This window comes from Oryzias latipes, chromosome 13, assembly GCF_053564925.1.
Source record: "Oryzias latipes strain Hd-rR chromosome 13, Olatipes_Hd-rR_3.1".
In the NCBI taxonomy this organism is placed as follows: domain Eukaryota; kingdom Metazoa; phylum Chordata; class Actinopteri; order Beloniformes; family Adrianichthyidae; genus Oryzias; species Oryzias latipes.
In genome coordinates this window covers 33,769,500-33,791,236 of record NC_136249.1, presented here as the reverse complement: position 1 = coordinate 33,791,236, position 21,737 = coordinate 33,769,500, and the positions used below count along the sequence as shown (strand labels likewise).

The following is a 21,737-nucleotide window of genomic DNA, read 5'->3' as shown; positions in this document are numbered from 1 at the left end:
GTCTCTGAGCTCCTTATTTTAGATTTGAAACTCCGCTTTACACTGAAAAAAATCTGATTTTGAGTCGCCAAAAGGTTCAGAATTTCTTTTTTGAAACCTAACAGCTCACGTCTTTCATCTTCAAGCACGGCTCTGATAAACAGACAACTTTAGTGTTTTTTTCTCATTAATTCATTACTTTTTCTTTTAAATTTACATGTTTTAAAGTCCATAAATGTAGGACGTAAATGTAGGACTTTAAAGTCGTAATTTGGAAAAACAAATGCGTTTGTAAACTGGCCCTAAAACTCTGTGGTACATCGTAGAATTATGGTTTAATATACTAAAAGATATATCTAAAAAATAAAACAATGCTTGGTAAAATAGTAAAGTAGAAAAATGTGCTGAAAAAGAGTTGATTGTTCATAACTGCAGCTTTTTCTGAACATGAATCATATTTTATGATTTCTTTTTGGACTAATGACTGCTTTTGTTCAGTAAATTCAGTTTTCCTTTACATTTTCCTGCCATTGATGCAACTGTTTTTCTTCCATTCTCCCATCCTCTCCTTTGATAGAGTCCACCAGTGTCCCTCATAAACCAGGTGGCCTCCTGTAAGCCCCGCCCCCTCCCCTCCAGGTAACACCAGGTGCTCCTCAGTGAGAACGACGTCGTACTCACACATCTGCCTCCTTTCTCAGCCCCGCTGGTGCTCTAAACATTTGATCACATTCAACATGAAACATTCCTTCCAGAAAAATCTGTCCTACATCAGAAGAGCGAACATCTTCCTGCTGAAGAGCTCAACTGTGAGGACACTGGACGGACGGGGACGGGGGCGGGCCCTGACCTTGTCGAAGTGGTTGAAGGAGGCGCGGTACTCGTACAGCTGCTCCTGGCTGATGCCCTTGGCGTCGCGCGTCAGAATCTGGTTCTCCACCTCGTTGATGGTTCTGGCGATGGTGGTCAGCAGCTGCTCCCAGCCCACCCGGAGGTGCTGCGGGGGGGGAGGAGGTTCAGACGGACAGCTCTCCGGGGGCTCAGGGCCTTGAAGCTCTGCTGCAGAGTGCTTACCTCCATGGTGTAGGAAGTGTACTGGTTGTCAAAGATCAGGGCCTCCTGGATGTGCTGATGGTATCCCTCCAGCGTGTTGATTTCAGGCATGAAGAACAGGATGGTCTGCTGGTACTCCCTCAGGTGGGTTAGCTGGTCCTCCAGGGTCCCGTTCATCTCGATGGATATCCTGCCAATTTCCTGAAAAGACACAAATCTTTCACTCTTCTTGAAAACTTTGATTTCTTAATTTTCTTGGAATAAGTGCGACCCGGTCCTACGGTCTGATCCAACACGCTGAGCTCATCTGAAAGGATTTTTACAGTGAAATGTGATTTTTCAGCTTAATGGTAAATGCAGCGACTGAACCCTCAGTAGTGCCCCCAACCTGTGAAGCCGCCTCCTTTATCACAAACATTAAATCCTTTATGCAGTTTAACCTTAGCTTTTTTAGGGGTTTTATTTATTTTTGCAACATTTTCCATATTTTAGCAGCGATTCTATCATCTGCACACGTCTACAAAGTGGAAGCTCCAGGAAAAAACCAAAACAAGCTAAACTAATAAATGGTTATATTGGTATGAGCTGGTCATGACGACTAAATCTATTCATGTTTATTTTTAAGAATTTTTAATGGAGATATCTATAACTATTTCAATGGTTCTGAAGGTCCTAAAGCTACTTTCTCACACTGGTTAATAGAGAACTAGATTTTCTAGTTGCACTATGTTAGCTTGATTATTGAAGCTACTTCACAGAAATGTTCTGCTTAAGGTGAATAAAATAAAAATCTGTTTATTAAGTTTGAAAGTCAAACAAAAGTATCGGATCAGGACTCAGGTTCTAACATTCATTTGAAAACTGTTGATGGAATTCTTTCTGCCTTCATTTAACGGTTGTGGATCTTTAATCCCGTTTTTCTCCGTTTGTGCTGGAGTGGATTTTAAAGGCGCCACACATCTAAAGTTTTACTGAAAGTCCTTGGGGAGCAGGTCACCTCCATCTTGGCCTGAATGTAGCCGCCCACGACGTTGGCCTGCTTGGCGAACGTGGCTCTCAGGGTGTCGTTGGAGTTCTGCTTGTTGAGCTCCCCCTGCAGGGCTTTGTCTCGCTGCGGCACCATGGCCATCGCCTGCAGACAGACACACACACCTCTCAGGGACCGCTGGTGGAGAAATGACGGGCAGGGGAAGCGCGAGCCCCTCACCTGCTCCCATTTGTCGTCGATGCTCCTGGGTGTGATGGTGGTGTAGGGGTTGGCTCCGCTCAGCTTGATGCCGTTGCTCTGGGCGATCTTCTGCACCTCGGCTTGGATGGCCTGGATGGCCTCGCGCTCCTTGTTGGCTTCGGGCAGCGTGGACTTGAACTGCTCGTGAGCTGCGATCAGACCCTGACGGCAGAAGAGGAACACAAAGTTTTAGGCTCTTTCTGCAGGCTGTTGAGCAAGCTGAGGCAGCCGCAGGTCCAAATCCCTGTTTCCCTCACAGAGGGGAGACACCTTAGAAGACAGCAACGTTCCGTGGTTGACCAGCTTCCACGTACCTGGATCTCCTCGATATTGTGAACAATGAACATGTCCTGCAGGTCCTCCATGGCCCCCTCCATCCAGTTGTTGAACGGCGCCGCCCTCTTGGCGTACTCCAGGTACAGCTCATCTATCGACTCCAGCTGCTTCTCAGTCCTCTGCGAGGAAAACCAGATAAGAGACGCTTTCATTAAAAGCGAACAGATTTGGATTAAACTGAACCAACCATCTTCCTTTTTCATTAGTTTAAAGTTTAAAAATGGGAATTCGGTGGACTCTGAGCCCCGTGACTCCGGGACTCGTACCTCCAGGGAGTCTTTGCGGCTGTGGGTGAGCGTTCCGAGCGTGTCCCACTGATCGCAGATCTTCTGGCAGCGGTTGTTGACGCTGGCAGAGTCGTAGTAGTCCAGTTCGCTGAGAAACAGAGTTGGTTTTAGAGACTCTGACGCCGCGCGTCTCCGATCCGTCTGTGTGTCGTCTTACTTCAGCTCCTGGGCGATGGCCGCGATCTGCTCCACCCTGTCCTGGTGAGCTGCCAGGTCGCTCTCGAAGGCCTCGTGTTTCCGTAGCAACGCCTTCACCTCTGACAGAGTGGAGGTCTCGTAGTCTTTCTGGGTCAGCATGGCCTCTTTACCTGCACAGATTCAAAAAACATCTTCATGATTCTTCAGCTTCTTCTTCTCTGGTCTCAGATCAGAACTTCTCAGAAGAACCCAAATACATCACATCAAGCATCCCAGACAGCGATAATGTGTGAACCCGTCTCTAAATTCACCATCTGATCCGAAAAAATTACAGTACAAATATTTGTGTTGTCCAAAATCGCAGATTAAGCTAAATATAGTATAATATGGAAAAAACAAATAAATAATCTTCATTGCTATAAAAATGCAGAACAATTTAGGATTTTTAGTGTATTAACTACATTTATGTGCGACTGTCACCAGAAGCAAGTTAACCTTCAAAATATAGTTTCGCTGAGTATTCTTATTTTCAAAATAAAACTATCACGTTTATTTTGTAGATAAAAAAAAATGTTGAAGTTTAGTTTTTTTTATAAATCTAGTTGACAATTTGAATAAAAATGATAATAAATATGAACTTAATTACATTACTAAAGCTGGTGATCAATCATGTCTGCTATCGTACCAGAACACGTCTGTAAAATGTTAGCCTGAAGTTTTTGGTTGGTTTGGTTTTTCATTCCTTTTCAGTTTGAAAAACATGTTTTTCTGTTTGAAACCGTTGTCAGTTCAGATGAAAGGATTGTGAGTGTTTTCTAGTTGTTCCATTTCTACATCTTCATTTACTGTCTTCAGGTCATCGACGGACAGGAACTGCAGTCAGCTCAACTGAACAGTGAAAAACTGTGGAGAACAATTTCAGGATTTGTTGCTAAAACAACAGTTTGACGTTTTTGTTTCCTGCCGAGGTTAACCAGGAAGTTAGCAGAAAAAAACGTTTTCTTTCCCTATTAATCTATTAATCATTTTCTTTAAAGGGATTAATAGTTTCTTTCTAAATGTTTGTGCTTTTCTCCGTTATGTTATGTTATCTGTTTGTAAAAAGGTATAAATGATGAGGATTAAATGTTTATTTTTCATATTTCCACCAGAAAAGCATCCATGTAGCAACCATTCAAACATGATATTAAACAGTAAGAATCGTGCTATAATCTGTGAATCTCTGATATTAATTCATAAATCAAACGAAACGCCACCCAAGCAACAAACCCACTCCCACTGTGAACTGCTTTAAAAGGTTAAGGGGGGGGGGGGGGGGGCTGCAGAGAGAGAACTCACCGTTGGTCCAGGACTCGTGGATCGCAGCCTTCTGGTGGAACTTCTCGGCCAGATGCTCCAGTCTCTCCAGGCGCCTGATCTCACTCAGGATCCACTCCTCGTAGCCCTTTTCTGCCCCCTCCAGAGTGTGCCAGGCAGAGTTGATGTCCTAAAAAAGATAAAACCGATAACCTTAACCCAAAGCCCGGCGTGCCGCAGCACGCGTGACTCTGACGTGAAGCTCCGGCACACGTACGGACACCATGCGTCCCTCTGACGGCATGAAAGCGGGTCGGTTGCTGAGCCTCAGTTTGGTCTGCAGAGTGTTGAAGCTGATCTCCAGCTGGCACTTCTCCTGGACCTGTGGACACAGACGGGCCGGTCAGAAGAACTCAAAGGCAGCGGCCTGCAGAAGAACTGAAGCTTGCAGCACCTTGGGGGGTTTGTGCACTGTGCGGTAGTCTCTGAAGTCCTCCTGCTTAGCCTGCATGTCGTTCACAGTCTTCTGTTGGGTTCGGTCTTCCAGCCAGGGAATCGTCCTGCGGATCCACTCCAGCAGCTGGAGCGGGAAGAGCACGGGAATGTCAGAGGGAGGGGCCCAAACACCTGAGTTTTCCCAGAGGGAGGGTTAGCATGCGTCGTACTTACATTGCTCGCCAGTTTCTCGTAGTCCTCCATCATTTGTTCGTTCTCTTGGTTGACGGCCAGAACTTTGCAGATGCGGTTTGCGGCGGTTTCGGCCTTTCAGAAAAGAGTTGGATGAGCAGCGAAGACTCAGAAGGAGGTCTTCTTCAAAATAAAAGCTTTTACGAAACCTAAGTTTTCTGTTTTCACGTTAGCGGCTCTGAAGCCGTCGGTGTAAAAATATAAAACCACGCCACATGCAGGCAGTGACCAGTTAACGTCCAAACCGCTTTACCCATCTAACCCAGATGTTCACATGCTGCTGCAGCTGCTGCAGCTGGTTAGTGAAATGCACCAAAGTCAATGAGTGCTTCTTTCACAACGCCATGCATTTCCTGTCACAACCTGAGTCGTGCGGTCCTCAGCAGAGCGTCTGTCTACATTACTGAACTCTACTGAACCACTGGAATAAAACAAGAAAGCAGACTTTAACAAACGGAGCAGAATCACATCATACTGGAATGTAAATCTATAAAAATAATGACATCTATCCCATAGAGAGAAATAAATGAGTACAGGAGTGAAGAGGCGTCGAACGTCAGCAGATGTTTCCCACAAAAATGAACCAAACACGAGGAACGCAGAAAAACGTTCCAGCTTCTTTCTTCCCATTTGTTTGTTGCCATTTTTAAAAAAAATTAAAACTACGGTGGCCTTGAGGCACAAATCACGTCAACACAAAAACATATTTAAGATCGAAAGGACAATTAAAGAAGCAAAAAATAAATAAATAGAATATTACATTTTGGAAATTTAAACAAAATTCCAGAAACAAAACAAAAAAAGCACTTTGGAATCCAAATAAATGTTCAAAACATGAAACAAAAAACTGGAAAAGAAAGGCATTATGGGACATCCCTGATTGGAGGATGACGTTTGTTCACCTTTTCAACAGGTAATCATTTGAATGGCAGTATCTACCGACATTAAAGACCCACCCAGTGGTCTTTTAATGAGGATTCTGCCGTTTTTAGCTAAATTCATGCATAGTTTTTAGGACAGGCCTGCAAATACGACTACTTACCAAGTTCTGGAAAAACATGCTTCTGCGGCGTTTATGCTTCAGCGACGTCATCGTCAGTGATGCCACATAATACCAGCTTTTTCCAGTTTCTCATTTCGTTGAGTTTCTTTTGATTTCTAAAGGTTACACTGTCTTATAACCGTTTTGCTTTTGTAATCATCCTCTTTAATGTGTCATTTTCTGGTTCACGCAAAACCAACGAGAAAGAATTAATGACTTTCTTATAAAGAGAATTTGTGCTCAAACTCAAAAGATAAAAAGACAATAAGTCTTAAAGTAACTTAAAGACTTAAAAATATTTTATATCCTTAAAATATGAAATTTTTGACCGAAATATGAGGTGTTTTTTTCTTCTGATCCTAACATTTTTATATTTCCACTTTAATTGAATTATTAAAGTTCTGACGGACGCCTGTTCTCTGCGTTCATTGATGCTCATCCTTGACCTCATTCTGCACGGCGTGGGAAGCTCGAGTCATTTTTGGGGAAACAGCTGATGTTCAAAGCGTCCGTGTTTTCTTTGCGGTTCCTGCAGAGTTCCCATCAAAGTTCTGTAAATAAGCCTGACTTCTTCCCCCCATTTGAGGAATCTGGAGCTGCTGGATGAGGTCTGAGGAACCAAGCTCCATCCAGCATTTCTCAGCCAACATTTTTGGTTGCTCGTGGGAGTTGACCCACGTCGAGTCCAAAGCCAACATTTCCCCCTCCTCACAGAACATTTCCTGCCTTTAATAAAAGCTCTGATGGAAACTCTGCGAGGGTTCGGGGGGGGGGGGGGGGGGGGGGGGGGGGGGTGTTCTCCGCAGAGAAGCGTTGATGTGAGTCTGAAGCATGAGGAGCTCACCTTCTGTGCACCAGAGAAGGCATGATAGAAGCAGGACACATAGGTCATTATGGCCTTCTCATCCGGCCTCAGAGTGCCCACGATGTCTAACCCAGCAGAGGGGGGGGGGGGGGGCAGCAGAGAAACAGAACAGAAAGAGTGAAGCTGCAGCTGAAACACTCAGAGTTACACTGCTGCTGCTCCGCAGCTTCCACTTCTTCCGCTGAAAGGAGGAGAGGAGGACCAGAGAAGCACCCTGAAGAGGAAACGAGGAGCCCTGGGGCCCCCAGCGGCGCACCGGGACACAAACACATCGGTCACCCACTGCAGCCTTGTTCAACAGGATTCATTTAGCAGACGAGAGCGATGCAGAGAAACGACGTTTCTTGGATCAGAACGACATTGAGATGTTTGAGGTCCAGCAAAGAGCTGCTGCAGAAATAACCGAAATGCTGCAGAATCCACTGATCTGCAGCATTTCGGTTATATCTGCTGCAGTTTGCAAAGCATTAAGGTATTTCTGACTCTCTAAATGCCAAATGAATCACAAGAACCAGCTGCTGATTTAATCTGACAGTTGTTTTTTTTCTCTGTGATGCAGCTGCACACAGGAGCTTTGGAGGAGGAAGTAAACCTGGAGCTCCTCTTTCAAAACGTTCTCTGCATCTGTGGACGAGGATCCAGGTGATCAAAACTGAAACCAACCAACCAGTCTTCTGCTCTTTCAGTCCTCTGATCCTGGGTTTTAGCAGCTTCTATTCTCATGTCTAATCATTTTAGTCGAGCAACAAAAGGATCCCTGGTTTCAGCTTTTAGTTAGACTTTTGTTTTTTGGGCTAAAAACCTTAAATTAAATCTAAAGCAGCTTTTGACCACGTCTGCAAATTAAAAGGGTTCTGTTTTATTTAAAAAAAAAATACATTTTTGGTCCGTCTGCAGGTTTTAAATTTCAAATCTCACATTTTATACTGAATATTGGGAAAATAGTCTTTTCTTAACAAATTAAGACTTTAGTGTAACTTCCTTAAAAGGAAAGCAAAGTTTGGTCATAAACATAAAAGAAAGTACGGTAACCTCTTTTCAAAGATCTTTTTGCAAAAACGCCAGGATGATTCCCGATGACTTACGTTCCTTTTTGGCCACATTTGTTGTAAAAAGCACAGGTTTGTTTGCCTTTAGTCGTTGTGGCTGAAGGTTAAATGTTGAATTTGGTCTGAAAACATTAAAAAGCATTAAATAATTTGTCTTTGCGGTTTAAACCACCTCAGTTCTGTTGACTCTAAATTTAACAAAGGTAAGACAAATCACAGATCTGTTGACAGGTTTGTGGTCTTTTTAGTTTTTGGTTTTGAAATGATTTTGGATGAAAGTTCCAGCGCATAAACTCCATTCCGTCTTTCTGTTGCTGATCAGGCTGCTCTTATTATCAGCTTCACAATAATATCTATAAACTGTTTCAGGTTTGGGTTCATTTTCCTGCTTTGCAAACGGTTTTTGGTAAAAGAATTTGGAAACGTTCTGAAACCAAAAGCCTCCACTGCTCCTTTCACACCCCCTCCCTCCCCATGCAGCTGCATTCACACGCGTGTTTGTGTCCCAGTGGCGGTGAGGCGGTGAAGCCATGCTGGGCAGGAAGCAGCACCTGGTTAGTAACCTGTCAAGTTTCAGGTCTGACGGTACCTTCTGTGCTCCAGAGAAGGCATGGTAGAAACTGGACACATAAGTCATAATGGCTTTCTCATCTGGGCGAGCAGTGTTCACTATGTCTATGAGGCGGGGGGGAGAATGTGGTTATAAAGACACACAGGCACAAATACACAGGCAGGACAAAGGAAACACACAAAAACACAATCAGTGATGCTGAAAACTCAATCTTTGCTTCTAAAGCAGAACCAGCAGAGCTTTGGCGGCTTCTTCACTCATTTCCAAGAAGGTTTTTTTACCGACATAATCTGAGCAGAAATCGGCGCGAGTCTCATCCAGTTTCCCAACATCTGAGCGTGCGTGAAGTTCTCAGGAACTATTTCTAAAATGTCTTTAATTCCAGACATACCGTGCTGTTCTTGGCTTTCATCAAACTAAACCAAAGGGTGCTGGAGCTTCCTTTCCAGACACATGGAGCAGATGCTCAGGTTCCTCACAGGAGCTTGGTTTCTGTGTTGGAGCACCTTAAACCTAAAGCACGGGCCGGTTGGTCACTGCAACCGTTTGTTCTCTGGCACAGAACGCCGGGCTCTGCTTCCATGGGGCAGAAGAACGGTTCCCACGGTAACAGTACCGTCCTGCTGCGAGCGCCAAACATGACGGGTAACGCTTTAGATGAAGATTAATCTAGTTGATACGACATTAATTAGCATTTATGAACCTTATAAGTTCATGTGCTGCTGATAGACATTTACACTTTAAACTGCTAACATGAGCATGGGTAGATTTAGTTTAGAAGACATTTAATAGTCATTTATGAGCATTTATTTTGGGTCCAATGTGTTTGTCTTCAACTGCATCTTTGTCAATAGTTTGGCGTGTTGCAGCCTCCTAAAGGTAGGAATTATACTTAATATTTATAAACAAATGTGAATGAATGTCTTATAAATGTCCTAAAAAGGCTAAATAATGTACATTAAATTCTTATAAGTGGTTTATGACAGAAACTAATAAGCGTTTCCCATAATGAGCCTCTGTCGTGCTAAATCAACATTTAGACCTTTGAAGTTTATGATAATATTAATTCCTCATGAGAAACAATCCCAAAGTGGTGCTTTGATCCATTCACACATTGATTCACACAAAGAGCTGTGAAAATAACTTCATTAATATTATAAATCTTTCTTTAGTTTCTCAAAGAGAATATGTTATATAAATGGATACAGTTTCTTCTGAAAGGCTTAAGAAAAGCATGAGATGGACCCTTGAGGATCTTGACTTCATACTGCGGGTCAAATAAACAAAGACTCCTACACTATTCAGTGTATTGAGAGTACAGTAACTGCACCTGGGCACAGATGGTAAAGGCCTATTGTGAGTGCAGGCCGGGACAGTGAGCAATCAAACCCTCCTGTTGCGTTTTCTGTACAGATTTTGGACTTTGAGTCGCCCGAAGATCACCTGACCGACCGTTATCTCCGCCCAGAAGGTCTGGAAGAGGAAGTCTGGGCATCTTTGCAAACAAAGCGAGGATATTGAGGAAGGAATCTGAACTGAAATGAGTGAGAAAGCAGCCAAAGGACCTGCGGCTTACAGCAACTTTAAAGAACATTCTGAGATACAAAGTGAGCTGACTCACAGGTTCAAGCTCAGAATTTAGACCAAACTAAGCTTTTCTCCTGGTTCATAAAGCACACAGATCAATTCTAGCGCATGAACAAAAAGACAAAAACAAAGATTCATCAGGTGCTGCTGGAATAAACAGTTTGAGATCAGTGGCATGTTGCACATACATGCACACCAACACAAAAACACAACCAGCACTTGTGTTATCGTACAGGAGCTGCAGCCAGCAGTGCAGTTAGGTCACATGCAGGACAACAACAGGAATCATAAAACCATAAAAACATGATCAATGCTAAACAAGTCATGTGCTTTAAGAGTTTAAAACTGTAAATCTTTCACACTGGAAACATTACAAACTACCTTTAGACTCATTTTTCTGCAGATCAGAGGATCCCTGCACGCTCTGGTCTCCGCTTACCTTCAGCATCCAACATCTTGGGGATGTCCAGGTGCTTCTCTGCCACCTCGAAGGCGTTGTTCAGGTTAGTCACCGGGTCGTCCTGAAACGGCAGCAGAAAGGTCACCAGCTGCTAAAAGAAAGCACAAAGCGGCAGCGGCACTAGCAGCAGCAGCGCCCCGACAGGTGTGCGGCGGGTCTGTGCGCACCTTCCTGAGGCTCTCGTAGTCGATGAGATCGGGTCTGTGTCTGTGGATCAGAGCGTTGAAGGCGAGACCGTCTTTCCAGCTGAGAGGGAAACACAAATGCAGAATGTTTTAGATTCCAGTTTTCAAACCATTTATGCTCCACGTCCCCTCCAAAAAAAGGGATATTTAAAATTAATAAAAGCCCTAATCCCTCCAACAGGGGGCGCCCTTTCCACAGAAATATACTGGTATGATTTACAAAAGAGTTAAACACTGAAAGTTCACACCTTTACAAACAAATCCACTGAAATGCAGCATCCACCACTTGTAAAACAAAAATCTGAGTATTTCCCCTCTGGAACCAAAACCTTCCCAACTCCCTTGGCAGTGAGGTTCAGCCCGTTCTGACGGGGTCGTCATGTGTATCCGGTTAGTAACAGTTCACTGCTTTGAAGCTGGTTCCTGTTGAAGCAATAGGATGCGACTTTGCCACACAGCTTCTGTGTTCTGGCCTCTTTTCTGTTGTTGAATTAAAGATCGGGCTGAACGCGCGCCTCGTTTTTCTTGGACCATTCTTCCGCTTTAAAACCGAGGAGGTTTTGTTTGTTCTGTCAGCCTCAGAAGTGACAGATTTCATGCGAGCGGACCACAACTCCTGGAAGACGTTTGCCAAGTGACATTTTTGATGTTCGCAGACCACATTCAGCCTTTTCCAGGCCGTGAAGGCTGGCCAGACTTCCACACAAAAAGCTGTTTTTGCTGGAGATTTGATCAATTCTTTTAAATCATTTCCGAAATAAAACTGAGAAGCGGCTTTAACCCTTCAGGACCGGATGGAAAACATTACCTTATGTGGAAATTCTGCACGTTGACATTCTTGTAGGGGGCGGTCTTCCTCTGGCACCACAGAAGAAGACCCTCCTTGGCAGAAGTCTCTGCAGTAAAGACGGAGAAAATGAAGATTTGTTGTTTTGATAAAGACAAGTGTGTGTTTTGTTTTCATGACTGTTTTTCTGGCATGAACTGCCTTGAAATCATCAATAGAATTACAACTGACGATGTTTTACTTGTGGATAAAACCTCTGAATAATGGAACAAATGTGGATTAAAGTGTTTTTTGTCTCCAACTCAACACAGATAAATAAAAAGCCAGCATGGCCGCTGGCGCGTCATCCTTTTCACAACCAGCAGTGAGAGGCGGCAGGACTCTGTGCTGGGTGCCATTGGCACTCTTAGAATTGCCATGGTTACGGTCCCAGGTGGGTCCGACAGTCTTTGCAGAGGCTGTTTCACTAAACAACCCTAATGCCAGGAAGTTGTTTACAACTTCAGACCTTTTCTTGTCAAAGACCAGAAAACCCACAAAACTACAGCAGCCACAAAGGGTCAAACTTATGAGGCACATCTAAAGTTACACAAGTTTACTGTAAAAAGATCCAACTTTATAGCAAAAGGTACTCCGACTGTTTCCAAAAACGTTTGATACCCAACACAACAGTAATAAAGTATTAGAGCAGCGTTCCCTCCATTATCACAAGTTACCTTCCAAAAATAACCCGCGACAAACAAAGGGTCATCTTTTTCTTATTATTCTAGATGTTCTACATCGTTCCTTTTCCGGTGACCCAACGCTACTTTCGTGAGATTTGGAGAGAAAACTTTGAAACAATCATGGTGCACAATAGTAAAACTGCTAGACAGTTTACAAAATACAGTTTGAAGGTTCATTAAACATAACTAAGATATTCTGATACGTCGACGGTGTCATTTTAACAACAACAGCCGTAAAGCCAAAGTCCACTAGCTTGATGCTAACGTATAATGAAATTTCCCATAGGATGGCTAATGCTAACACTTGTTTGACCTAAACCTACATTGCTGACTGAATGAACAGCTTTATAGACTCTCAGGCAGGAATTTTCCCATCTCCTTTAAGGAAACCATTTTTTACAATTAACCATTTGTGGTCAAAAGCACCATTTTTTGCTCAAATCTTCTGGAATATAGTGTAATGCTACAGCGCGAGCTCCACCTAGTAGCTAAACAGGAAGGCCCTCCAGGAGAGGCAGAACATGATCTGAGAAATCATGTAACACTGTACGGAGATCATCTCACTGGTTTGCATTTTCATTAATTGTTTTTACAGTATGTGAACTGTATCTGATTATTATGAATATCCTCAAAACATATATAGATTATTAATGTATTTCTACACAAATACGCCTAATGTGTAAAGAGAATACAGAATTGAATCAAATCGATTCTGGAAATTATTGTCGATCCCTCCTAGCCCTACTGTTCAGTTTGCTAAATCTACATTAACCTCCGGTCAGTCCTTCGTTTCCGTTCTATTATACTAGATCAATTTTCTATGAAAGTTTGAACTTTAAGAGTTTAAACATGAGAAAAGTGGGAAAATGTTCATGTCAGTCTGAGGATAAAGTCTGTAGTGAGGAGCCTTAAAACATCTAGAACCCTTATTTTAATACCGTGATAAATGTGTGAAAACTGCATTTGCAGATTTAATTAAAAAACTATATTTTTAGTAAAACTATAACTTTTATGTACCTTTACTTAAAATTGAATTATTTAAAAAATATCGAAAATAAGAACGTAAAGAACATGAATTCTAAGTTTAAAAAGAGCCAGGATGAGAAAGAATAGGGGGATTTAATGCTGAACTTGCAGGGACAAGAACGTTCAGAGTTAATTTATCTTCCATCACGGCTAAGCTCACACCGAGCTCTGCTTCTGCTCAGCTTCCCACAACACGTTAACCACATGTCTACATGTGTCTAAGACTGAAATCCCCGCAGGGTTGAGTAATTCATAGAGTGGTGGAGCCGTTTGTGACGCTGCTTGTCCTAAAAGCTTCTTCTCTGAGAGTTTAATTCTCCAAGTGAATAAAGAAGCAGGAGCTTTAACCGTCCGTCTGACAGGTCACACTGAGCTGCACCTTCCACTGAGATGTCCTGGATGGCGAAACGGAGGATGATGGTCCAGATCATGCCCAGAGTCATCTTGATGTTTCCATCGACGATTTCTGTGGGAAAACAGAGCAGACTGGAGGTCAAAACATGGTCTAGGGTCAGGAATCTCATCCCGTCACACACGTGCTCGTCACGCCCACGCAGCCCTGGCAGCTCTTTACATGACCAGGTTTCCCGGCAGAGTGTGAAACTCGCACAATGGGTTCTTTCAAAAACCAAATAAAAGCCCAGTAAATATTCCAGCACCTCAGACTGTTCTACAGGAAGCATTTCTGGCATTTCATCCTTTGAGAAAACTCCATCTGAACCGAACCTTCAGATAAAAAAAACAAAAAATTTTCTGTTTCCCACACACACGTTAGAAAGCAGACGAGTGGCTCAGGTCAGATTCCACTCATAGTTCAAACAGTGCCCTCATACCTTCGCCCGCTCCGTTTATCTTCACCTACAAATGCGTCTCCCACATGACTGCCATTGTTTCAGCATTCTTCAGGGCTGCGGTCCACTTCAAATAAAAAGACATTCTTTCTGCGCTCGGCGAACGATGGCGCCATTTCCCAGCAGCGGCCCAAACCCTACACCTCGACTGCACACTGAGGCGTGGCTCCCAGAGCATCCCGACTATCCCACATCCTCCACCTTCATCCCGTCAGCCATCATCTGCCCCCTCTGCCATCCTCTGCTTGCAGCTGATGACCTTTAGTGGGCCGCTTTCAGGGAACGCCAGACAGAGGCCATGTTTACAATAGGCCGCCATGTTGCGTGTCACTAGAATCACGCCGCAGGAATGTCACGGCTGCCTGATAAAGACTGAGAGCTCCATGATGTTCAGACACGTGCACACAAATGTGCACACAGACAAACACACACACCCAGTGACCCTGGACCTAAAGCCTCATTGCTACATTTCTACACGAAAGCTCGTTTTAAATGTCAGATGCTGATGAAAACCAGATCACAGAACTAATGAAAAGTGTTTATTCGTAAAGTTTGCTTCAGTTTCCACTAATGACCTCTACTTAGTGAATTTAAATGTATTTTTATTCATTTGTTTTGGCGGACAGCCCTTCTGTTACCTTAAATAAAAGTGTTATATAAATAAAGCTTCGTTTGATTATCTGATTGCCTAAAAAAATGAATACCTCATGTCTAGTTACCAGAAATGGTGGGAAAAAAAGATAATTAAATATTAAGGATCCACTTCAAAGAAAATTGTGTTTCTGGTCATTTTAAACATGATCGCGCAGTTTTTTCTGATGATTAGAACAAATATGTGAAGAAAATTAAGCTCAAAATTGCATTTCTGAGTATTTCTTTATTCAGATCGCTGTGAATCAACGCAGAAAAAAATGCTGTCTGGAAAAAAAAAAAGCATATTTGTGAGGCATCATCAGAAAACACGTTAAAACAAGAAAAACATCATTTCCATCCATTCAAATGAAGCTCTTGATCGTTTCCATTGCTCCTGTAGGAGCTGCAGAATTGTGTTCACATGTGCAGCAGCAACAGGGTTTCCTGAGAAATCCTTAGCTCTAGAGCGGCTCTACCACTCCACCAACTGTCAGTCATGCTGTCCCTCCTAACTGGGCTGCGATGATGATGATGATGTCATTCATGACGGCTGAAGCCTCCACAGCATCCTCACAGGCGCGTGCTCACCTTCTGCTCCGATCGACACCAGTTTGACTCCCTTGCTGGCGATGAAGTCCAGGGCTTTGTTGACGTTGTTGATCTTGTGGACCCTCATCTTGCCTCGCTCGGGTTTGGGTAACCGCTCGCCTGCAGACAGAGAGCAGGGCGTCAGGGCTGAGCCTCCTAAAGAGGAGTTGAGGTTCCAGCAGTCCTGTTTACATCATTTAAAGCTGAAGAAGACACAGAGGGAAGCCGTGCATCCTTCACATCTGAAACATGTCTGCCTCTGATCAGGGACAGACGTCAGGCTCGACATCAGACGACCAGCTTCCAAAGCTTTACGGCGGAGTGACGGGCGACTTCGTCCAGAGACTCACCTGAGATGACTTCTAGCAGCAGCATGAGTTTGAGGCCGTCTCTGAAGTCCTCCTCGATGTTCTCGATCTGCGTTCCGGCCTTCCGCAGGTGGGAGTTGCACCAGGCAGTGAAGGTCTGAACGAGAGCACAAAACACGGAAAAACTCAACAGCCAGAACTCAGAACACAACGTTTGCACAGCTTTCATGTCCAGAAAAGGAATTCTGAATGAAAACAAAACAATGGACAAAAACAAAGGTCCGGGGGGGGGGGGGGGGGGGGGGGGGATTTGACAGGAAGGACTTAGAAAAGATGTTTGAATACACCCTCAATGATTTTGCCTTTTAAGACCTGAGCTCTTGTTTGAAATTGTTTGATATTGGAACCAGCGGGCACTTCCTGTTTGGTATGCCATGGGGGAGGAGTCACTCAGTCCAGTTCTTATATATAGTCAACAAGAAATAATTAAATTATAAAACAAATTTGAAAACAGAATCAGGTCGTTATTGTAAATAAGAATGTTCTTCATAGCGTAACTGGTTAAATAAAGGTTAAAAAGGTTTTTCTTAATCAAACGACCTGATTCATCATTTAGCTTTCAAAGCCAGGAGGAAAAACTGCATTTTGAAGATTCCTGAACACATCTAAACAGACCTCTCTACTCAGATCAATAGAGAAGCGCTGCAGCTCACATTTCAATGAAAATAACCTCAAGAAGGGGTTTCTAAATAAAGCAAAGGCAGCAGAAACCCCAAACGCTCTGCCGGCCACCATCCAAGCCCACAAGCAGCAGGAACCCGAGGCCCGACCCAAACCCTTCCACTCAGAAGAGCGGCCTCTGGATGCTGTTCGATGTCGGTAGGACTGGATCATGTGTGGTGGCGGCACAGCAGAGGAGCCTGAGCTGCCGTGTTCTGGTTCTGCGCCTCATTTAGAGCAGCAGAATGAAAAATCAACAGAACGTGGAACAATTTAAGCTCCTCATATTAGGGACAAAACAGGGTGGAGGTTAAAGAAGCAGGGAGACGAGCGTAGAAACGAGAATAAATACATTTCAGGAAATCCGAACCCGTCAGGTATCAGCTCCCCTGCCGCCATGCTTCATCTAAAACACTTGAAGGATCCACGCCGCCTCCGTCTGTCCAAAAACATTGACAGGGGAGGCGTGCAGGAGCCCCGCCCCCTTCCCACCGCGTCGCTGCACCCTCCGTCACAAAGCACCCATTGAGTCCGCTGGATAATGGCACCCTTCAGCCCCCTGAGCCCTCCCTCTGTGTGACCCTCCCCCTGGTCGCTCAGCCCCCCCACTCCCCTCACAAAACTTCCCCCTCCAACAATGAGAGGGAGGGGGGGGGGGTGCATTTCACATAAACAAATGGACATGCAGACGGCCAACAGACAATGCCCAGCCAACAACACGCACACAATGCAGCAGGAAGTGGCGCTGCAATGACAGGAAGTTCCAGCTCAGTTTAGCTTGCAGCAAACAATCAGCGAAGATGCATTAATCACTGCGACGGAGCCAGACGACCTGCAGTCAGAGCGTGCTCCTAAAAATGAAATCTGTGACAACCATAAATAAATAAAACCACAGAGCGCTGAGGTGCAGCAGCTCAGTCTAATGCAACACTCGCCTGGGGTTGGCGTGTTGGACGGCCCAATTCTACTGTTTTCCCATAAAAGTCATTCTGACATCGATAAATTCCCACATGATTCGCTAAACAGAGGTCATGACTCCAGGTAGATCCTGATTGTAGCCTTTGCTTGATGTTTTAAAAACTGTTAGTGAACAGGTTAACTTCATTTACTCGTTCCCCAAAGCAGTGGAGAGCAAAAAAATGAGTCCAGATCACAGTTCTGCAACTTCTTACTTCTTACTGAGAACAGCACAGGAGGAGCCACAAAGTCTGACTTCACACTTTAGAAACACAAGACACTGCATTTATGATATTGTTTCTATTATATAAACCACTTGTTTTTGGGTAAAAATAAAAACAGAAAACTGCTCATTTTTTGGAAATATGAAATAGTTTATATGAGGTTCATATGACTTCCTTTCAAAATAAGACATCCTGTACCAAATAGGATCATCTCAATGCAGCAAATGTAGGGGATGGAGTAATGTCAACAGTGGAAAATACATTTGTAAATCTTTTTTTAAATTTGTAAATCATAACTACTTGGGGACTCTTGGTATCTTCCAAGAGGCGCAGCAGAAGTCTATAAAATTTCAATGATAAGAAATCTGCTTTATAATCCAACGTACATATAGTTTAACTCTGATTTTACTGATCTCCAATGGATTTTCTGTCTTACACGGCCGTCCAGAAATGATCAAAATGTTATTGCGACTTTGGTGAACCACAAATATACTCCACTTGGAATTGGAGTATAACAGCTAGTATAGTCAGAAGGCTGGCGGAGTTATGCATACTGTGCTACTACCGTTCCTGAAGGGGTTGAATAAAGTTTGATGTATTACTTTGTTTCCCTTGATGTGCCTAGAATTTCAAAAAACATCCATCTTTTTTAATTAAAAACATTTACTTCTCTTTGACGAGAGGGGTAAAAGAATCACAGAGGAGGGGTAAAAGAGCTACACGAGACTGGTATTGTTAGTCTCCCATAAGAAGACCACTTCGTCCTTTGTACCCATGCTGTAGCAGAAGAAGAGTTTTATCGGTTATTTTGTCGGGTTTACAAGAAAGAGAAACGCATTAAAACCGATTCAAATGGCAGCTTTCTTTCACATAATGTAGCTGCTTTGAGGAAATGCTGGTTCGTTTCGTTGAAGCAACAAAAGGGACACAAAAGCCTCCCGCTCGGTGAGCAGGGACTGCATGGGAGCAGTTCTGGCTGCTGCATCTGGGAGTGATTACATGGGGAGGAAGTCCAAACAGCAACAGGTTCAGACTTGCAGAGAGCAAACGCTGCGCAGCAGGATGCACTTCTGGGTCGTCGTCAGTTCCTTTCAATGCCATCGTCACGATTCAGCACCGACTGAGCTGCACCTTCCTTCATGTGAAGGGCGCGGTGGGGGTTTTGCTTTAAAGGCTTTTCGGAGATCAGCTCGACTCTTCGCCGAGGCCGACAGCAGCTGGCAGACCAGAAGGTTTTCTGCAGCACTTCTGCTGAGTCTGCAGGCTGAGTTAATACCTCATCAGGTGCAGCATGTGACCTCAAAGTCAAGAGTCCTGCATGTGATCCGGACTGACCTTTACCTTTATTCCTCGTACGCAGCTGGTTTATGAAAGTTCACTCCACTTGTCACATGGCCTTAACCTCTTGGATGGCTCTCAGCTGGAGAGACTAATCTTTTTTTCTGTCATAAGAAAGCTTGTTAGGAAAAAAGGCTGAGTTTAAAAGCCAACCAGTGAAGCGTGTGGATCTCTGAGCTGCAAACATGTTGGCGGGCTCCTGTGAGAACAGTGGAGCTGCATCCGAGTGTTAAGGTTTCTATTTTACACTCAAAGCTCGTGCTCCTTCCCCGTCTTCTGCAACGCCTTCAGCTGCTGCTTCTAACAGGTTTTTCACCTCGCCGTGCATCAGCTCTGCCACTAAGCTGACCAGAAATCTACTAAACACAGGAAACCCACCAACACCTGACAAGCCATCTGCAGAACAACCAGGACAGGCAAGGTTGGTCCAGCCCCCCCCCCCCCCCCCGCCGAGATTAAACCTATCCAAGTGTTGATGCTGAAGCCCATCCAAACATCAGCAGTATAACTGTTTGCAGCAAATGACCAGGTCAGTCAGATAATTGTTTTTTTCTGAAAGGCAGAAGCAGGAACCAACGCAGACCATCAGCTACAAGCATCCCAACGCGGTTGCTGTGGAAACTGACAGAAAAATACATGTGGGTCTAGATTTGAAGGAACAGCGTAGCATTTTCCATGAGTACAGTAAACGTATCTTCTGAACATGAACTGCTTGGATACTAAGGGTTTGGTTAAATACGGCATTGACTTTTTTTTTCTGCTTTGCACTCGGAGCACAGCTGACGCAGAAACAGCAGCAGGATTTGTCTTAAAAACAAAAAGGTTTTAATCACGAAAACCAAGATTTTCAGATTCAAAGTGTCCTCACCAAAGATTGTGCTTTTGTTTTGATAGGATTTGATCTTTCTGTTCCTGGTTTGTTCAGACTTTAACATCTAATAGTGCAAGAACAGGTTCCAGAACATGTCTAGTAAAAGCTTAAATGTTTAGATACATATTCAATAAAATGCTGAACCCATGTTGACTAAAGTCTAAACCGAGCGTGTGAGGTACAGACCGTTGATTCAGGATGGGTATCGCTTCAAATACCGCACTCAAATTAATGGAGCGGTATTTAGACACCAGGGCTTCACTGAACAAAAGGTGGAACCTCCTTTTTAGAAAAACGTCTTTTGCGGAAACTAGCAAAAGATTTTTAAACTCAAACGCCAGCAAATGGCTTTAAAGCAAACTAATCTGGACAGAACAAATGTCTAGTGTGGAAAGAGATTTGATAAATCACATGTCTAAAGAGAAATGGAGGATAAAAAAGGGCGTCGTCAGAAGTTTTATCTGAATAGATCATGTGAGGATTTCTTTACTTTGTTAATAACCAAAATGCAGATTTTGAAAAGTGAGAAAAAAGGTCAAGATGGTTTTTATCGTTTATTTCAATCAGGTTCTGAAGATGGAAGAGTTGAGTTTTTTAAAAGCAATCAAAACAAACAAACGAAAATACAAAATAAATACTTTAAGCAACCATGACGATTCTGAAGAAGTGCTCCAGCATTTGTGGAAATGAGGGAAAATGTAGATGCGCACACACACACACACTCCAGAGGGTTGTGTTCGCGCGTCTGTGTGTGACCTCAGCCTTTCATGTCTGACTCCGTAAAAAGTGCAGACGGACGTCAGAGATGAATGAAAACAACATGACTCATGAAACATTAAGATGGACTGATTGTGTCCATACACATGGACACACACGCACACACACGCACACACACCGACACACACACACACAATACCCCACTCCTCAGACAGGAATGTTTTCACAAATCCAACCCACACCTGTCGTATCTTTGTGCACCTCACCTCAACTGAGTTCAGGCATTACCAAATATTCCCACGCCCGTTCCTAAAAGCATGTGTCACTTTCTGACTACACAAACTCCGTTTACACACACACACACACACACACTCAGCCCACACACACGGGAGGATGTGGGAGTGTCCTCCTCAGAAGGATCCAGGTCCAACATTACTGTTGCACAATGCATTCTCGAAATGCCGCCAGCACCAGCGAATGGGCGTGTTTCTCAGACGGAACGCCCCTTTTTCTCATCAATGACCATCAACATCACACAGGTGGAGACTTTATTGAAAACTTCTCATCAGGATCTCTTCAGACCTCAGATGGAAAATCTGCCCCCAGCAAGAGAAAGCTAGGTTCTCACACCTGCTGGGTGGCAACAGGTTGAACCGCTTCAGCCAGGCAGGTGGAGGCCTGCAGCGAGGCGCGCTAACAGGAAGTGAGGAGGGTGGTGGGACTTGGTGACACTCAGTCATGTTGCTTCAGCCCTTCAGCTCGGGGATGTGTTGAAGCACGCTGGTGACGCGTCATTCACAGCGAGCTCTTGCCGCATTACATCAACGCTACTCACCACCGTAGATACGGTGGGTGAAGGCGGGCGGGGTTTGGTCAGGGAGCGGCTGTCATCGGGGCTTCAGCCAAAGCTTTTGAGGTCATTCTTTACGCGAAGGCGCATCATCACATACCAATGACGTTTCCTGTCGATATGCATTGTTTTGGTAAAAATGAGACGCCACCAAAGCTTCTCCGGCAACCACACCTTTTTAACTGTTTATCGCAGCAGGTTCTAGGGGGTGGAATCACATCCACCACCTCTCCTGCAGGCGGTGCTGCTCTTTAAAAGGGTAGTAAACTTTTTTTCCCCAAAATATAAGCATATAAAAGTTAAATGTGGACTTGATGGCAAAAGAAGAAACCTCAACGGTCTTTGACTGGGCTGGACCAGCTGCACCAAACTGAGCCGG

At 44.1% G+C, this 21,737-nt stretch overlaps 1 protein-coding gene across 6 annotated transcripts in view; it reads right to left on the bottom strand.

Moving 5' to 3' along the window:
* actn4 (actinin, alpha 4) overlaps positions 1-21,737 on the bottom strand; it is a 44,710-nt gene that overhangs the window by 6,161 nt on the left and 16,812 nt on the right. For 2 of the 6 annotated variants that reach the window (XM_004075212.5, XM_020708019.3), the window contains exons 2-19: positions 15,724-15,838; positions 15,374-15,493; positions 13,681-13,767; positions 11,572-11,659; positions 10,746-10,824; positions 10,558-10,639; positions 8,550-8,635; positions 4,987-5,079; positions 4,772-4,897; positions 4,595-4,699; positions 4,360-4,507; positions 3,041-3,191; positions 2,863-2,971; positions 2,575-2,715; positions 2,240-2,422; positions 2,030-2,164; positions 1,054-1,233; positions 830-976 (exon numbers count right to left, since the gene is read on the bottom strand). In XM_004075212.5, the coding sequence (XP_004075260.1) occupies positions 830-976; positions 1,054-1,233; positions 2,030-2,164; positions 2,240-2,422; positions 2,575-2,715; positions 2,863-2,971; positions 3,041-3,191; positions 4,360-4,507; positions 4,595-4,699; positions 4,772-4,897; positions 4,987-5,079; positions 8,550-8,635; positions 10,558-10,639; positions 10,746-10,824; positions 11,572-11,659; positions 13,681-13,767; positions 15,374-15,493; positions 15,724-15,838 (2,175 nt within the window). Of the gene's footprint in view, positions 1-660; positions 694-829; positions 977-1,053; positions 1,234-2,029; positions 2,165-2,239; positions 2,423-2,574; positions 2,716-2,862; positions 2,972-3,040; positions 3,192-4,359; positions 4,508-4,594; positions 4,700-4,771; positions 4,898-4,986; positions 5,080-6,890; positions 6,977-8,549; positions 8,636-10,557; positions 10,640-10,745; positions 10,825-11,571; positions 11,660-13,680; positions 13,768-15,373; positions 15,494-15,723; positions 15,839-21,737 lie in introns of all 6 variants that reach the window. The other 4 variants (XM_023961711.2, XM_023961712.2, XM_011482201.4 and 1 more) reach the window with 3 other exon arrangements.